At 41.1% G+C, this 19,797-nt stretch overlaps 1 protein-coding gene across 1 annotated transcript in view; it reads right to left on the bottom strand.

Annotated features, from left to right (window-relative positions):
• The window catches only part of LACTB2 (lactamase beta 2), a gene marked incomplete at both ends in the record, with an annotated part of 28,159 nt that extends 11,607 nt beyond the window's left edge, over positions 1–16,552 (bottom strand). The window contains 3 exons of the mRNA XM_080695248.1: positions 6,123–6,249; positions 7,056–7,219; positions 16,431–16,552. Coding sequence (XP_080551374.1) covers positions 6,123–6,249; positions 7,056–7,219; positions 16,431–16,552 — 413 coding nt within the window. The remainder of the gene's footprint in view (positions 1–6,122; positions 6,250–7,055; positions 7,220–16,430) is intronic.
• Positions 16,553–19,797: the final 3,245 nt, after the last annotated feature.

Below are 19,797 nucleotides of genomic sequence, written 5' to 3'. Positions count from 1 at the left end.
TGCCCATGGGGAGTCTGCGTTGCCATTCTCGCCGGACACCCGCCCCGGGACGCGCTCTTTGTGTGTGAGTGTAGGTCCGTCGCAGCTGCCAGAACCTTAACATGGCATCTAAAGTTTTAATTCCAGAGAGAAACAGGCGGAGATGGAGCGTACACTCCGACTTTGCCAAAAAACAGATCCCTGGTAGTTGCCCTTCTGCTGGCGGTGGCGGCTCAGCCCTCTGGAGTGCCACCTAGGTGTGGAGGACTGCAACGACAACTACCTCCAGGAGCCTGCCTGAAGTGGGGCAAAGCCACGCCCACCAATCAGACTGTGCCCGGCGTGTGGCCAGGAGGGCCACTGGAACAGTGCCCTTGGAAAAGGATGAGCCCCAGGTGCCTCAACATAGGGGGAGCACCTTTCCAGACCAGGCCCCACTGCTGGCCCTACTCAGCCTGGCTGAAGACTGACGGCTCCTGGATCCCTCAACCTCCATCCTCTTTGCCAGCTCAGCGTAGCTCTCCACATCCTGAGTAAGCCAGTCTCCTTTTTGGTCGCCTGCTCAATCTCATGATTTGTTTTTTTCTTTAATAGCCCTTGCCTGTTCAAGCCTCCTCAAGTGCACATCACTAAGCTGTCCAGGGTAACCTCCAATTCGCACTGCAGCTATGCACCCACCTGCACCCCCTTCTGGGGGACTGGATTCCCGACTCCTCCCGGCCTGGGGCCCCTGACAACGCCCCTTGACAGCAGGAAGAAGCTAGAGGGTCCAATCGTCATCCTTAATCCCTACAATCAAAAGGCCGGGATGATAAATTGGGTCCTGCACTCCTGTGACTTTGTGTCACATGACCTCTGCAGGGCAAGGGAGGGGCTGAAACCCCCGCGAGAACTGGGCGTTCTCGCGAGTAAACCCCCATCTCGCAAGATGCATACCTTGAAAAGGAGAGCCCGCGTCCTCAAGCTTCGGACAGGCGCGCGGGTCCCACAGTGCCTCGCCCTGATCCCCGGGAGAGCCGTGCCATTAAAACTTTACATGTCATGTGTACCGGACCTCTCTCGTGTTTTTCACACTCCGCCGTACTCACATTATTTTTTAATTTACTCGCATAATTTTTTATTTTACTTATCATGAAGTTATTAAGATAACTTATACTAGACTGGAAATTCCAATTCTCTAGTCACCTAATGCTTCAATTTACATAAAGCTGTGTTAAAATTCAACTCACTGGGGCAGGGGAAGAAGAGGAAATGGCATCAGAGGTGCTCTGCTAAAATGAGAGGAAAGGCAGCTGTGGTCTTCCTTGTACAAAGTAGACTTTATAAAGATGTTGCTTTCAGATAATTCAGGACAGTCAAAAAAAGCTATCATATTGAGTTTTTTTTTTTTTTAAAAGAAGTTGTCTAGAAAACCCTTGAGGGTGATGTCCAGAATCAAGTTCCTACCAAAAGACCTTAATAGCTTTCTACCTTTTTTTTTTTTTGGTGGTACTGGGGGTGGAACCCAGAGGCTTTCTACCTCAGGGCTATACTTCCAGACCTACTTTTATATTTATTATTTGGAAACAGCATCTCACTAAGTTGCTGAGAGCCTCACTAAGTAGCTGAGGCTGGCTTCGAACCTGTGTGATCCTCCAGTCCCTGCCTCTTAAGCGCAGGGATTACAAGCATGCGCCACCACGCCCGGCTAGAAATCATATTTTAAGATTTACCAATAGTCATTTTTAACGAATGTCTACTTTTTTTTGTGTGTGTGTGTCTACTTTTAATTTTTTATTTTATTAGTTTCCCTTCAATCTTTTTTTTTTTTTTTTTTTGGTGTGGTATAGGGCATGGAACCCAGGGGACATTGTACCTCTGAGCTACACCCCCAGTCCTGTTTTTTAGTCTTTTTTATTTTTGAAACAGGGTCTCACTGAGTTCCAAGGGCCTTTCTAAGTAGCTGAGGCTGCCTGCGAAGGGTGATTCTCCGGTCTCCAGTCTCTGCCTCCCGAATGCTGGGATTACGAGCGGGTGCCATCACACCCGACCTCCCCTTCAATCTTAAAATAAATTTTCATATTAAATTTGTCCTAACTGAATGCAGCAAAATAAATATTAAACTGAATTCAGCTAATATTGAGATCCTTGTTATCAACTTACTCCATAAATCCAAGGCACTATTTGACTTGGGGGAGGTGGTGATGGGAGCTGGCATGGTGGGCTCTTGGGGCTGACAGCTGGACCTTCTCTTCAGTTGAGGGTTGTGTATATTGCTGGTTCAGTCTGTGACAACTTGTCCGGCTGCTCACTGATGGGATGTGCACTTTTCTGTTTATATATTATACTTTTTTCTTTTTGTGGTACTGGGGGTGGAACCCAGGGGCCTTCTACCTATGGGGTACACTCTCAGCCCTATTTTATTTTTTATTTGGAAACAGAGTCTTACTAAGTTGCTGAGGCTGATCTTGAACCTCTGATCCTCCTGTCTCAGCCTCCCAAGTGCTAGGATTGCAGGTGTGCGCCACCATACTGTTTGCATATTATACTTTAAATGAGTTAAAAATTTAGACCTGCTCACTTTTTTTGGTTGTGAATTTGCAAGGGATGAATAGTCTTAATCTGTAAGATTAGGTATAGATCAAATATCCCTAATTATATGACAAGTATGATACACCAGTAATGTGATTCCCAAATCTTTGAGACTGAAGAATCAATGAATCACTTGCTGTCATTACCTTTCACTGTCATTAACTCTGCCTACGGCTGGTATTTCAATCAGCTTTTTTCATTACTATGGCCAAAATACCTGGCAGGAACAACTTAGAGGGTTAGAAGTGGTAATGAACACCTGCAATCCCAGTGCTTGAGGGCTAACACAAGAGATTGTTGCAGTTTTGAGGCCAATGTCAGTAACTTAATGATTTAAAAAAAAAAAAAAAGGATGGCTGAGCATGGTGGCACAGCTTATAATTCCAGCACTTGGGAGGCTGAGACAGGAGCATTACACAAGTTCGAAGCTAGCCTCAGCTACTTAGTGAGGCTCTCAGCAACTTAGTGAGACCCTGTTTCCAAATAAAATATAAAATAGGTCTGAGAGTGTAGCACGGTGGGGTAGAAAGTCCCTGGGTTCTATCTCCAGTACCACACACAAAAAAAGGGCTGGGGAGGGGGTGTAGAACGAACACACACACACCCTCAGAGGAAGAAAGGTTTATTTGGGCTCTCGGTTTTAAGAGTTTCAGTCTATAGTCAGCCCACCTCAAAGCATAAACATACCATGTTGGCAGGGCCTGGCAGACAGCTGTTCAACTCATGGTGCTAGGAACAGAGAGACAGCAGTGTCCAGGGAGAGAAGCAGTTCTCAAGGCCATGCCCCAGTGACTCACCTTCTACAGCCATGCCCTGCCTCTTTGGTGCACTGGGGACCAGGCTTTCAACACACGACACTTTGGGGGATACCCCAAACCTAAACCCCAAGCCTAAACTAGAATAGGTGGTATGGTATGGAGGAAATTCAGTACTGTCAAGAACACTTTTTCAAGAAGCAGCAATGCAATGTTCATTTTCCTTCATGAGGAAATTATATGAGATACAACCATATTTTTGAATTTCAAGAAAATTTGAAAATTGTAAGAGAATTTTAAGAAAATTACACAAAAATTCATTGCTGAATACTTTATGCCAATGGTTTTATAAATTCCTGGCATAATAGAAAAAAGGGGGTACTGGTTTGAAGGAGGATAGGGCTACTCATTACTTCAGTTTCTTTTTCTTATTCACCTGTCAATATATTTGCCTCTTCATAGATATTTATTATATGTAGGCTAAAAATTCAGTGCCTTCTAGGTGCTAGGAACTGAGGATATGAAGAGGAACCTAGAATCTGCCAGAGCCAGCCAGAGAATGAAATGGCTAACTAATCACTACGCCCATCTCTTCTTTTTCCTGGGCATGAAGTTAAACTAAATTTGCCACCTTCCCAGCAGTTAGGGGTTCCACAGACTGAATTTGCAGCCAATGCAACAGAAGGTGAGGTCCATGATAATCTGCCCTGCAGTGTGCCTCCATGCTCTCTCATGTGCTGGACTGACTGAAGTGCGCATGGCAGCCTTAGAAGTCAAGTGCGGAGGAGGGTGGCATCACAAGATGGACAGAACCTGCGTCATTTCCCTGATAAACTTCTTGAGGGCCACTTGTTCATAGGAACCTTATTTGGACTTTATATGACTGAGAAATAAACTTATTTTGTGTTAGAGCCATTGTACATTTCCGGGTTGGTTTGCTATGGTAACTGGCATTAACTATTATTGACAGCTTAGAAGCTGATTACCTTTTAAGGAGATACCTACCCCCCCACAAACTATAATACAATTTAATAAGTGCTACAATCAAATAATAAAGGTTATGTAAAAAACTGAACTGTTAATTCTGCCTAAAAAGTATTCTCAAAGTAAGTTAACATGTGAACTGGGCTCCAAAGAAGAATAAAGACTTACCAGGGAGACAAGTATTGGGAAAAGGGAAGTGCCCAGAAAAGAAAAAAGATATAAAGAGAGGTAAGATCAAACATCATATGCACAGGAGCATTTGCATATTCCTAACTGTGTTTGCGAGAGGAGTAGTGGGAGGAAAGACCAGAAACGGGGTTTGGGTCCATACTGAGGCAGAGCAAGGAGAATAAACATTATCTTGGGAGGCAGTCAGTCATCAAGACTGTCATCAAGTCATCAAGTGACAGACTGTACAAGGGAAGGACTGTAAAGGCGAGATCCTAGAGACAGGAAGAGTGAGCACGAAGTATTAGAGGTAGACAGGAAAAAGGGATAGCATATATATAAAACATATATGTGTGTGTATGTATATATATATATGACAAATACCTGTCATACCTGACAAATATATATCATATAGTATATGATATATATATGACTGACAAAAATATATATTTCATGTGCTATATATATGTTACTGGGGATAGAACCTAGGGAATTCTACCTCTGGGCTACACCTCTACCCTATCGTATTTTTTATTCTGGAAAAGGACATAAGTTGCTGAGGGCCTTGCTAAGTTGCTGAGGCTGGCCTTGAACCTGCAATTCTTGTCTCAGCCTCCCAAGTACTGGGATTACAAAGGCATGTGTCAACATGCCCAGCTTGACAAATATTTTTGAGAAAAAAACTGGCTTGATTAGATGTGATGGGTGGGTGGCAGAGGGAGAATGGTAAAGGGCTAAATGTATTTCTCAAGTGTCTATTTTAGAAGGCGTAAAGTCCTAAGTGCAGAGCAAAGTAGATGTTCCGAGATCAGAGAGCCAATACAAATTTTGGAGAATGAGAAGAACCATAATTAGTTCAGTTTTAAAATTACTTAGTTTGAAATACCCTTCTGAATCCCTCAAACAGGTCATAAAGGATTATGGTATGGCCTAAAATGTATTTATTGTGAGTATGGTCAATTTTTTAGGAGAGCCCTAAACTGAAGTATAGGCAGATCCCTAAACCTCCTTAGGAGGAAATGCTAATTTATAAATTTGAATTTTATTTATATAAAGAAAAATAGTAGCATTCAATTAAAAAGGGTATACAGAATGAAAAAAGCCTTCCTGTTCTGTTTTTATTTTAATTTTTTATTGCTGCAATGCAGTCATACATTTTAATAGAGTGCAAGATAGTAGAGGCATACATGCATACATTACTCATGTAGTCCTTCCCCAATTTCCACCCCATTCCCTCCCATATCCCTGTTCTGGTTTCTTTTTTTTTTTTTTTTTTGGTGGTATTGGGGTGGAACCCAGAGGCTTTCTACCTCCGGGCTATACTCCCAGACCTATTTTCTATTTTATTTGGAAACAGGGTCTCACTAAGTTGCTGAGAGCCTCACTAAGTATCTGAGACTGGCTTCGAACCTGTGCGATCCTCCTGTCTCAGCCTCCCAAGCGCGGGGATTACAAGCGTGCGCCACCACGCCCGGCTTCCTGTTCTAGTTTCTTAAGCGAGCATTTTTTTCCTCCCCATAGCACTTGATGTTTGTTATCCAGTGATTTCTGTATGTTTCCTGAGGCATTTTTCAAACATGCAAACCAGTAAGCCTAAATATGCTGCCCCCCATAACACATACATAGATCCTCACGTTTCCTAAATACGGGACATGGAACTCTTACCTTAGAGTGGCCCCCTCAGTCTTAATCACATCTCCATCTTTCAGGTAAACATACTGTAGCTCTCCATGTCCTATAATCTCTTCTTTGTGAGGATTTCGAGGGAGTTTTTTAATACAATAGGTAGTGTCTAGTGATAAAACATATAAATACATTAAATCACACTTTAAATGATTCAGCCTTTAAAGAGATCAAGTTAATACGGTGAACACCTGGGAATGACAGCATATGATACAATAAGATAACAGAAGTAAGGACTGATTATAGCAGCTTATCTCTGGAGAATTATTTCATCTATCTCAGGGAAAGAGCTTTTTATTCTCTTGGGCCCCTCTAGGTCTATATAAAAGCCTTTTGTGATTTTTTCTAGTCACTCCTATTCTCTACTGGAGCTAGGTGTGGTGGCACACGCCTGAAATACTTGGAAAGCTGACATAAAGAGGATCATATTGCTGAGTGTGGTGGCACATGCTTGTAATCCTGCATTTGGGAGGCTGAGACTGGAGGCTTGAGGTTCACAAACAGCCTCAGCTACTTAGTGAGGCCTCTGCAACTCAGTGAGACCCTGTTTCAAAATAAAGAATAAAAAATAGGGCAGGGAGTGTAGCACAGAGATCAAATGCCCCTGGGTTCCATCCCCAGACCCGCAAAAAAAAAAAGAAAAGAAGAAAGAGGATCACAGGTTCGTGGCCAGCCTGAGCAATTTAGGGAGGTTCTCTGCAATTTAGTGAGACCCTGTTTCAAAATAAAACAAAAAAATTAGAGTTGAGAGAATAGCTTAGAGGTAGAATGCCCTTGGGCTCAATCCCCGCCAGTACTACAAAGAAAAAAAAGTAACATTTAAAGGAAAGATATTTAGCATATGGTTTACAGATTAATTATAGATTAGTTTGCAAACATAGCTTTATTCAAAGAGCTTAAGTGTTTTCTGTTTACCATTATTGATGTTTTTACAAATATCAACTATGCCTCCAGAATGATCCTGATGCCAATGAGTCACTATGATTTCCTGGATTACTGTCTTAAATGAAGCTAGAGCTTGCTTTAAACAGTTGATATATTCTGGAATTGATGGTTCTCCCGTGTCAATGAGGATTCTCCTAAAAATTAAGTGGAAGATAATCACACAATTAAAATACAAATATTAGCATATTTATCACACAAATAACTAATATAAACTTAAGAAGCTAGATACATTGTTTTACTTCCAACATGCTCTGAAAACAGCTGTATGTACTTGAGTTTAACTGCAGTAATCTCACTGTAAGAAAGTTTTCTGAAACAAACTATAGAAAAATGGAAGTCTGAACTAGGAATAACAGCAGTAATCTTGAACACATAATACATAATAATTAAAATAAACACTTTTTGGCACTGTTCCTTCTAATGACTTTTTAAGGCAGGTATTTATTATTATTATATTGTTATTATTTTTGTGGTACTGAGTATTGAATACAGGGGCATTCTACCTCCATCCCTATATTTTTTTTATTTTGAAACAGGATCTTATTAAGTTGCTGAGGGACTTGCTAAGTTGCTCAGGCTGGTTGCAAACCTGTGACCTTCCTAACTCAGCCTCCCAAGTACTGGGATTATAGGAGTGTACCACTGTGCCTGGCTCATTATTATATTCAGAAGTAACTAGCCCAGTCTTAATCCACAATAAATGAGAGATTTAGTTTTCAAACCCAGGTATTCTGATGCCAGAATACGTGCTCTTATCTACTTTGCCTTCCAGAGCTTTTACAGATTCCTCAGATGCATCAGAGATAGGAAAGTGATTCACCTGCGTCCCTAAAGAAACCTGCTCATGTGCACTAGATACTTAACCTAACACTGAAATTTTACATTTGTACCCTTACACATAAAAAAGAGTTGAGGAAAGAATGGGGTAGAGTCTAAGCTGTTTTATTTCATTAGATAATCTCATTAATTATGTAGATTATATATACACACTTATTTATATTATAATATATATACACATTTACTTTGTAGTTGTGAGCCTTGTTTATATTTCATTTTCATTCCTATTTTATGAAGTGACATTTTCATGTTTTACCCAACAAAAAATGAGGGTGACATTTTTCTCACGAACCAATTTGTGAATTTCTTAATTCATGCTGTTTCACAGTAACACCATACTAATTTAGGCTCTTTGAGAAAAGATTAGTCTTGATGAAAAGTATGAGTCATTCATTACTTCATTAGTAATTGCTTACAGATTACCTACTGTGTGCCATGCCCTGATTTCTTAGACAGTAAGATGAACAACCTTGCTGGGAAGGCAGAAGCTGTGTCTGACCAAAAACATAAAATGAAAGTAACAGATAACAGAAAGCATTTTACAGAGCACTAAAATAGGGCATAGATAGATAGGAACTGTATGGTGAGCTTACATTGGAAGAGTAAGGTTCGTCATACCTACAGCCAATAAAAAGAAACTGGCCTTATACAAAGTTGGTTAGATAGGGCCAAGAAGTCCTGGTGTGCTCCTGCACGGGTGGAATGACAACAATAATGTATTGATAATAATAATGTACTGTATACTTAAAAAGCTAGAAGAAGCTGGGCATGGTGGTGCATATCTATAATCCCAGTACTTGGGAGGCTGAGACAGGAGGATCACAGGTTTGAGGACGCCTCGGCAAGTAGTGAGACTCTCATCAACCTAGGGAGAATGTGTTTCAGAATTAAAAAAAAAAAATAGGGCTGGCTGGGCATGTAGCTTGGTGGTACAATGCCCTTGGGCTCAATACACACACACACACACACACACACACACACACACACACACACACATCGACACACACACACACCGACACACACACACACACCGACACACACACACACACACACACACAAACACAACTAGAAGAAAGGATTTTGAAAGTTTTCATAATAAAAATGATGAATGTTTGAGGAGACAGTATGTTTAATCTGATTTAAACAGAATGCAGTACATACATGTAGCAAAACATTACATGATGTGTCCTCAGTATGCGCAATATTTATGTTTTTATGCGCTGATTAAAATAAATTTTAAAAAGTTTCTCATTGCAGGAGGAGGCAGTGGCTTTATGGCCATCTGGCCTCTATTTATACCCTAAGTTCTGTGGTATAGTGGACCAACTTCAGAAGGACGGTGAACTGTCTGTCCTGGAGACAGGTGATAGGATGGTCACACTGGCCCAAGTGAGTGAAAATGTAAGGAGGAGATGGTTTAAGAACATTTGAAAGGCACAATCAAGAGGCAATTTATTCATTTTCATCCATCCTTCCGTCCCTCCGTCCGTCCGTCCATCCATCCATCCATCCATCCATCCATCCATCCAAATTGAACCCAGGAACATTCTACCTCCAAGCTACATCTGCAACCCATTTTTAAAAAATTGAAAACAGGGTTTCTCCAAGTTGCTGAGAGCCTCATGAAGTTGCAGAGGCTGGATGTTGACCTGTGATCCTCCTGTCTCAGCCTCCCAAGTACTGGGATTACAGATGTGTGCCACCACACCAGCTGCTGCTTCTTTTTCATAGCTAGATGTGGTAACGGAAAGGAAAGAATGGATCATTCTGTGGTTTCTGCGTGGAATGCCTGGTGAGCCATTAATAAAGACACTGGAGGAAACAAATCTGAGGCTAAGTTTGATCTGGGTCACAGTGAACTTTGATGGCTTTCCTTGCTATCTTCCCTTGCTTTTTTTCTATGGCAGTTTGTCTTCTTTCCTCCTCCTCCTCCTCCTCCTCCTCCTCCTCCTCCTCCTCCTCCTCCTCCTCCTCCTCCTCCTCCTCTTCCTCTTTATTATTGTGGTACTGGGGGTGGAACCCAGGGGCTTTTCTACCTCCGGACTATACTCCCAGACCTATTTTATAATAAGGTTAAGTTGCTGAGAGCCTCACTATGTAGCCGAAGCTGGCTTTGAACCTGTGTGATCCTCCTGTTTTGGCCTCCCAAGTGCTGGGATTATAAGCGTGTGCCACCACGCCTGGCCTATGACAGTTATTATTGCATGGCATATATTTACATGTTTATTTCCATCTTCATAAGCTTTACCACTCAAAAAATGTGAGCCATACGAGGGCAGAAATCTTAGACTATTTGATTCAAGCCATTTTTTATTTATTTGCAAATCTACAACACATTGTGCAATGTTTGACCCTGTGAACCTTTCGCTATACTAAATTAAAGATATACAAGCCAGGCATGGTGGCGCACACTTGAAATACCAACATTTGGTATTACACTGAGACAGGAGGATCACAGTTTGCGGAGAGCCTCAGCTACTTGGTGAGGCCCTCTGCAACTCAGCGAGACCCTGTTTCAAAATAAAGAATAAAAAATAGGGTCGCTGGGCGTGGTGACGCACGCTTATAATCACAGCATTCGGTGAGGCTCTCCGTAACTTAGTGAGACCCTGTTTCAAAATAAAGAATAAAAAAATAGGGCAGGGGGTGTAGCTTGAAGGTTGAATGCCCCTGGGTTCCATCTCCAGACTAGCCAAAAAAAAAAAAAAAAAAGGGCTGGGGCGTAGTCTGGAGGTAGAATGTCCCTGGGTTCCATCCTCAGTACTACACACACACACACACACACACACACACACACACACACACACACAAAAGATATACAAAGCTATATAATACTATGATATGTCTACATAATACTCCCTAGGTCCATAATCCTAGATTTGGGCTGCCTCTATGCATTTGGGGTTATTTGGTATCTATTTATCCCAAGTTCTCACTGCTCACTGACTAGTATCACTTTTTATCTTGGGGTCTCCTGGCCCTTGAGAAGAACCTACTATGTTTCATATCAAGACTTCTCAATTTCTTTCAAACCACAAAGGCCCCTTACTATTATTTTTTTAAAAAATTTTGCTGGGCGTGGTGGTGCACGCTTGTAAATCCCGCGCTTGGGAGACGGAGACAGGAGGATCTTCGCAGGTTCGAAGCCAGCCTCGCTGGTTTAAGAGACCCTGTTTCCAAATAAAATATAAAATAGGTCTGGGAGTGTAGCCCGGAGGTAGAAGGGTTCCATCCCCAGTACCACCAAAATAAATAAATAAATAAATAAATAAATAAATAAAATCACTATCTTTTCTTTCTCCCAAGAAACTCTGTTTTGAAATTTCTGGCAATCTAAAACTGAATTTAAATTTCTCTATTTTGACTTGAAGACCAGATTATATTATGCTGAAAAGCTGACAAAATGAACAGAGCTGAGCTACAGATTTATTAAAATCTAGTAACAAAGAAAACATATTTTCTAAATGCTGTGCTGCCTGTTTGCAGGTCAAAGCTAAATGACTACAGGCCTCCAACATGACACAGGGTTCCCAGGCCTCCTTTTTAGGTATCCAAACAGTCCTATCTTGGTCTAACAAAATTGGAATTGGCAAAGGAAGGATACTTAAATTTAGGATAAAAGGACTTTTGCAAGTCCTAGGATAAATGCAACCTGCTATTTAGCATGCAGAAGCAATATCTGGATGATATAAAATCTAAAGACTGAGAATGTCACACAAATAATAATTGATATAGCAACTAAAACTGTCTGGAACTTTTATATGTATTATATTTTGATCCTCAGAGCCACTCTAGGTAGGTATTATTTTATTGTCTTATTTTATAAAAAAGAAACTGGTCTCTGGAAAGGCTATGTGATTTGCTCTAGTCTTACAGTCAACAAGAGGGAAGCACTGATATTCAGAATCAAGGTGCAATGACTTTGTCATTCAGGACACTTATTGCCTCTCTGGCTGAAGGGGACTGCTTAGGCAAGCACCTGGATTCATTTATTTGGCATAAATAAAACTGCAGTTCTAGACTAGAAAACAAAGTTTTGTTTTCCTCCTCAACAAATAGTTATTTTATCTGTAATGCCTGTGAATAGTTATTGCAGATGATTAGACAGGATCATCTTTATGTGGGCCAGTTGATGACTTTGTTCACGGTCCAGATGATATGCCTATGTCAGGAGTTCATTTTGCAAATGCAAGTTATACTGATAAAGGGCTGGAGAGTATAAAAAAACCTGTACAGGTCTGTGACAGATCTATTCCCTAGAGCTCAATGCCTGGCACATAGACACAATACATAAATGGAGGGAAAAAATTCTTCAATTGGTGGAAAGTTAACAGAACTGACTTCTTTATAGGTATTGTATTTCAATATTATGATAGCTATTAACTGGTCATTGTCAATTAGCTGTCACTCTTACAAAAGCATTAGCTACTTTTTAAGCATCTATTATGAATGTAGTGTCTTGATACTAAGAGTAGTGACAAAAATAAAAGCTAACATTGTATGCTTTCCACATGCTAGAATTTGTTGTGTTTATGATGTTTTTAGGTTTCACTGAATCCTCCTAATACCTCATGAAGGTATTTGTAGGTACTTATAATCCTCATAGAGGTAATGCTGAGCTTAGGAAGACTGTCTTGTTCAAAGTCACACAGCTAGTAAATGGAGCTAGGATTCTGATCTAAGTAACCAGAATCTGGAGTTTTAATATGCTGGATTGCCTCTTCAATCATAAGACATGATATCTACCCTTAAGGCATGTACAATTTTGACAAGAAAGGGTAACATTGCAGCTATCAGAGAAATTGTAAGAGATTCAAGTGTGGAAAAACTCTGGGAAATGGAGCAATAATTTGTTAATTTAAAAAGCTCATACTAAGCCTACATACTAAGTATCACAGTAAGTCTATTAGTGCTTTAGTGAAATTCATTTGGCATCCATGGGAGGATCAGAATGAAGGAGGACTAGCTAAAACTGCAGTTATCCAGTGGTCCTAGAATCAAACTAGTGAAAATTAAGAGAAAATGAAAAAATGCTTATTCATTTAGCGAATATTTATTGTACTAACTGTACTAAACAAGGCTATGTGCCAGCTGCTGGAGATGTAGTAATTAATATATCTTCATAGAATTAATGTATCTTCATTGAACTTGTTCTAATGGGGCATGGAAGTAGTAAACTTACATACCAAAAAATCATTTTATTATTGTTGGGTTAAAGGCGATGAAAAGTAACAAGTGCTAAGATAGTATATTGCATTGACCTAACATACTCTGAGAGAATGAGGAAGGGCTCCATGAGAAAATATTTCAAATGAGCCCTAAAAGATGAGTGAGGTTAGCTAGATAGAAAAGGGAGGGATGAGTGGGAGACTGAGAAGAAAGCATGCACAGAAGCCCTGAGGCAGAAATGATACAGCTCTGCTGAGGCACCTTAGGGTTGCATGGCTGCAAGGAGAGTCTGAGATAAGCCTGATGAGGTAGGAGCAAGAATACATACAGTTTTTCAATTTTTGTTTTTTTTCCCCAATATTGGAGATTGAACCCAGAGACATTCTACCTTCAAACTACAACTCCAGCTGTTTTTTATTCTTTATTTTGAAACAGGGTTTCACTAAGTTGCAGAGGGCTTCACTAAGTAGCTGAGGCTGGCCATGAACCTGCGATCCTCCTGTCTCAGTCTCCCAAGTACTGGGATTACAAGCATGTTCCACCATGCTGGGCTTCAATTTTCATCTTTAAAATACCACCGTGATCCCAGTGGTTGTGGCTGAGACAGGAGGATAGCAGGTTCTAGAGTAGTCTCAGCAACTTAGACCCTGGGCAACCTAGCAAGACCCTATTTCCAAAGCAAAAATAAAAATGGCTGGGGGTGTAGTTCAGGGGTAGAATACTCCTGGGTTCAATCCATGGCACTAAATACAATAAAACACAACTCTGGCTACAAATTGGAGAATGACATAAAGAGGGACAAAAGTATATGTGCAGAGAAGCCAGTTAAGAGGTGATTACAGGGGCCTATTACAGTGGACCTGAAGAGTTTTTCATAATGGCTTGGATGTGCAGTGTGAAGCAAGGAAATGTCAGGGAGAGTGCTTACGCATTTCCCTTGAACAAATATGGGGATGGTTCTGTTAACCAGGACAGGGATGACTGTAGGAGAGCCTGGTTCAGTAGGAAAGATCATGAGTATTTTTTTGTTTGTTTGTTTGTTTGTTTCAGGTAGCTGTGAGTCAAGGAAGTAGAGATTAAAAAAAAAAGTCAGCTGAGTTTGAAGATCAAGTTTGGCTTTTGCCTAAATTGAAGCCACAAATTTGTGAGTTAAAAATAAATAGATAAGCCAGGCATGGTGGTGCATGCTTGTAATCCCCGCACTTGGGAGGCAGAGACAGGATTACGCAGATTCAAAGCCAGCTGCAGTGGCTTAAGAGACCCTGTTTCCAAATAAAAATATAAAAATAGGTCTGGGAGTGTAGCCCGGAGGTAGAAGGGTTTCCAGGAACCCCAGTACCACCAAAATAAATAAATAAGTAAAAAAATAAACAGATAATAGGTAAAGCCAAGGCATTAGAAAAGATTGCCTATAGAATATAGTATAAAAAGAAAAGAGAGATTAGGATTGCATTTTGAGGAATTCAATTAAAGATTTGATAAAGATGAAGAAAAATGAGAAAGAGCATCTAGGGACGTAAGAGTAACCTGGATGTGGTGTTGGCAAATTAAGGAGGGAGTTGTCAATGGTATTGAAAGAGAAGTTCAAACATGGGAGGAAGAGCAAAATGTCACTGGGTTCAGTGATACAGAGGCCACCTGTAATGTAGAACTATTTTTGTGAAGTGGAACAGGTGGATGCCAATCTTGAAACATATGACTTGGGCCCATTTCTAGTCACTTTATACTTCAGAGTAGCATCATCTGCACATTAATCTTTTCTAGTTCAACTATATACATAACATAGTCTGTGTGATTCCACTGACCATTTTACTCATGGATTTATGTAATAAACATTAAGTAGCATAAGATGAAACACCATGAATCTTTCTTCCATAAATTTTAGTTGTTTTTCTTTTTTCTAGTACTGAGGCTTAAACCCCGGTCCTTGCTCATGCTAGGCAAGCTCTACCACTGAGCTACACCATCAGCCCCTTCTGAACTTTTAATTTGGAGACAGTTTCTCAAGCTTATGAAGGCTTGTCTCAAACTTGAAATTCTCCTTCCTCGGCATTCGGAGTAGATGGGATTACAGTTGTGTGTCACTGCATCCTGCAGTTTCAGGTCTTTTTAAGTCTCTTTTAGCATAAGCACTTTGCTATGTGTGATTCCAGTGTTTAGACATAATATATATGTTTCATACACCAATGGTCAGTTTCTTCATCTGGCTTTCAAACAGAACTAGCTATGTGTTTTAATGCTGGAAGAAAAGTAAGTTTTGTTGAACTTACTGAGCCTCTGCATTAATCTCCAAAATGTTGTTCTCCTATAAGACTTTCTAGGACAATTTTGACTATATGCAATTTTCATCTTAGGTACTGACATCAGAACTATTTTAAGATGACACACTAAGCTTGGTGTTGGGAGGACAAGACAGGAGGATTGCAAGTTTAAAGGCAGCCTCAGCAACTTAGTGAGACTCTGATTCGAAATAATAATTTAAAAAAGTATGGCTAGGGGTGTATTTTGTGGTAGACTGCCCCTGGGTTCAATCTTTAGTACAAAAAAAAAAAAAAAAGGAAAAAAAAAAAGACACTGAAAAGAAAAATGCCGGTGGGCTTACGAGCTAAGGTAGGCTCAGCTAAAACAGGCTTGACACCATAGAGATCTAGTGTTTTCTCTGCTTAATTCTTTTTCTGGATGCTGGAGGCAGCTTAAAGGTCTTAAATCTACCTAACCTACCTTGTTTACTCTGGCCATAGCCTTTTACCTACCTGGTTTAACATAATTCCAATTATTCTTCCTATTCTTCTGCTTATAAAGATTATATATATATATATTTTACAAAACGGCATTAGTAGATACTTAAAAGGCAAACTCAGTGAGCTATACTTGTCACATAACTATAACAAAACCAAAATTAATTACTGTCAGCGCCTCCTCACCCGAGAGAGGGTTTTATAGACTCTAGTAAATTGGAAGCAAGAAATCCTGCCCTCTACTGCCAAGTTAGGGAAATGGCTCCAGCAAAACACTAAAGTTGGGAGAACCAAGTACTGTAAACGCTTTTTGGTCTCTTAATTCCAGGCGAGCACAACTGAACATGGTCACCCTGGCATTCAACACCAAGCAAATCAAGTCGGACTTCAAAAGCAGACAGTGTTTGCTTGTTTCCTCTCTCACTGCTTCTCCCTGGGTTGGAGGGGTGGTCGTGATTCCGCAGAGCTCAGGGGTCCATCGCGGCCCGAAGTGGGGCTGCTGGGCGCGGCAGGACGCCCCGGCCTCGGCCTCCGGGCCGGGCGAGCTCCGCGGGCCCGCGGCGAGTGTCCACGGCCGGGGAGCGGGACGCCGGACGCTTACCTGGAGCCGGTCCCCACCAGGTAGGTATTGGTGCCTTGCAGGGTCATGGGGCCCGGGTTACAGCCCAACACACGTACTACCCGGCTGGACAGCCGCTCGATGCGCTGCAGCGTGACAGCCATCCCGGGTCCAGACGCCTTCTGGCTTGTCGTGTTTAAGGCGATGCGAGCGAGGAACCAACTAGCAGAACGGCTGGGCATGACGCCGATCACGTGACAGCACCAGGGCCGGAGCCAGGGGAAAGGCAGAGGGCAGGGGCGGGGCCAGGGGCGGGGCCGAGCCACGCGACAACGCCGATATGTGGGCGGGGCTTGACGACCGGGATGGGCGGGGCCGAGCCACGCGACGACGCCGAGCTGTGGGCGGGGCCAGAGGGCGGGCGGCCGGGACCGCGGCGGGGAGGAGCCAGTGGCCCGAGGTGGCCTGAGCTGGGCGGGGTGCGGGTTGGGTCGACAGCCTCTTGTCCCCGGGACTTTGTGCTCAAGCAGGCGAGTGTATCCAAGTAATGAGAGACATAAGGTGAAGTCGTGTGATGGGGCAAAGGCAATTTTGGGGAAATTGAGTTCTGAATCCCAGGAAGGATTGTCAGTCAGGATTAGGTGGGGAGCGTGCATCTGAGGAGCCAGTTTCTTTCCATTTCTCTCTCTCTCTCTCTCTCTCTCTCTCTCTCTCTCTCTCTCTCCTCCCTCCCTCCCTCCCTCCCTCCCTCCCTCTCTCTCTCTCTCTCTCTCTCTCTCTCTCTCTCATTTTTTAGTACTGGGATGAAACCCAGGGGCATTCTACCTCCGAGCTACACCCCCAGCCCTGTTTTTTTCTTTATTTTGAAACAGGCTCTCACTGAGTTGCAAAGGGCATAAGTAGCTGAGGCTGTCCGCGAACCTGGATCCTTCTGTCTCAGCCTCCCGAATGCTGGGATTACAAGCGTGCACCACCACGCCCGGCTCACTTTATCTTTTTAAAAAAACAATTATTATTATTATTATTATTATTATTATTATTATTATTATTTTGCAACCCTAGGGGTTGAACCTAGGGTGTTATGCCACTGAGCTACATACTTATTTATACTTATTTATTGCGGTACTGAGGATGGAACCCAGGGTCATTCGACCCCCGAGCTACACCCCCTGCCCTATTTTTTTTTTTTTTTTTTTTTTTTGGCGGTACTGGGGTTCCTGGAAACCCTTCTATCTCCGGGCTACACTCCCAGACCTATTTTATATTTTTTATTTGGAAACAGGGTCTCTTAAGCCAGCGAGGCTGGCTCTGAACCAGCGCGATCCTCCTGTCTCGCCTCCCAAGCGCGGGGATTACAAGCGTGCGCCACCACGCCCGGCTATTTTTTATTCTTTATTTTGAAACAGGGTCTCACTGTGTTGCAAAGGGCATCACTAAGTAACTGAGGTTGGCTGAGAACCAGGAAACTCCTGTCTCAGCCTCCCAAATGCTGAGATTACAAGCATGCGTCATGAAGCAGGGTCTCACTGAGTTTCCAAAGCTAGCCTTCTTGTGATCCTCCTCTCTCAGCCTCAAGAGTAGCTGGGATTATAGGCTTGGGCCACCACCACAACCTATTTATCTTTTATAACATTATTAACTACTGCCTAGTTAGCACTTACTGCCATGCCAAGTGCCTTTTACAAACGTCTCATTTAATCCTTAAGACAACTTGAAGAAGTGAGTACTATTTTTGTCTCCATTTTACAAATGAAAAACGGAGTTTGGGAACCTTGCCTAGGTGACAGAGGTACGTGAACCCCCACATTGTGCTTAGGGCTTTGTTCCTACCTGCTTGCACCAACACTTATCCCCATCCGTGGAGGTTAAGCTTTCTTCTCCCTCCCTGTGTTACTGCTGTCCCAGGCAAATGGGTTGGTCTGTGTAGGAGTTTTGCAAGGGATTTGGTTTCTCTGTAAAGAGGTCTTCTCTGATTGATTGGGTGCCAACTACCTTAGTACTAACTACTGCTTCCTTTTTTAAAAAATTGAATTATAAATTATCTAAAAGAAAAACCATGGATTCTGTGATCAGTTTTACCAAGTTAGGGAAATTGTATATAATTACTACCACAAAAGAGATGTAGAACATACCCACTATCCCAGTCTACTCTTAGAAATAAGTAATTGACATGTTGAATGCTTCTAAAATTTAAGACTTTATTTTATTTTTTTTATTACTGATATGGTTTTATTTTCATCAGGATATTACATTAGAGGTAAAAATTCTTAGATAAAGTTGATGCCCTTGTTTGTATCTCCTATATTCTTTTTTAAAATTTTTTATTGATGCACTGTATTCATACATCATAGTGGGATACAAAGAAAACTTTTGTAGACATACATGCACACATCGCCCAGTCAGCCCCCACCCGATTCCCACCCCATTCCCTACCCATCCCTCCTTCCCATGCTTGGCTTAGTGGTTAACATCTAGTATTATAGCAATTTATCCAAAATTAATAATGATAATCTCACATAACAGTGTCATTTGTCTGATACCAAGCTTTTGATAACATAAAGATAACATTTCAATATTTCTTCTTGCTTTCTTTCTTACCAGAGAATATTTTTTTCTTTTTTTTTAGGTGAAACTATCATATATTTATATATTCATTTTTCAGAAAAAAATCTATTCTAATATGGAATATGGATTCTAGATACCCAAAACGATCTCGAAAAAGAACAAAGTTAGGAGATGTATATTTTCTGATTTCAAACCATATAAAGCTACAATAATTGAAACAGTGTAGTACTGTTCTAAAGGCAGATATATAAACTCTTGGAGCTAAATAAAAGCCTAGAGCTAAATTCTTCCATATATTGTCAAGTTATATTTGACAAGGTTTCCACGAACATTTGGTGGAGGAAATAATAATCTTTTAACTAAATAATGTTGAAAAATTAAAATTACATGAAAACATTTCAATATTTCTTTTTGCTTTCTTTCTTACCAGAGAATATTTTTTTCTATTTTTTTTAGGTGAAACTATCATATATTTATATATTTATTTTTCAGAAAAAAATTGATCCTAATATGGAATATGGACTCTAAATACCCAAAATGATCTTGAAAAAGAACAAAGCTAGAAGATATATATTTTCTGATTTCAAGCCATATAAAGCTATAATAATTGAAACAGTGTAGTACTGTTCTAAAGGCAGATATATAAACCATTGGAGTTAAATAAAAGCCTAGAGCTAAATTCTTCCCTATATTGTTAAGTTATTTTTGACAAGGTTTCCACGAACATTTGGTGGTGGAAATAATAATCTTTTAACTAAATATTGTTGAAAAATAATACTTACATGGAAAAGAATAAAATTGGACCCTTACCTAATCCCATATACAAATATTAACTCAAAATAGA

Source organism: Muscardinus avellanarius (assembly GCF_963383645.1).
Source record: "Muscardinus avellanarius genome assembly, chromosome: 4".
NCBI classification, from domain to species: Eukaryota; Metazoa; Chordata; class Mammalia; order Rodentia; family Gliridae; genus Muscardinus; species Muscardinus avellanarius.
Note: the sequence above shows the minus strand (reverse complement) of the source record. Positions and strands in the feature narration are given on the sequence as shown.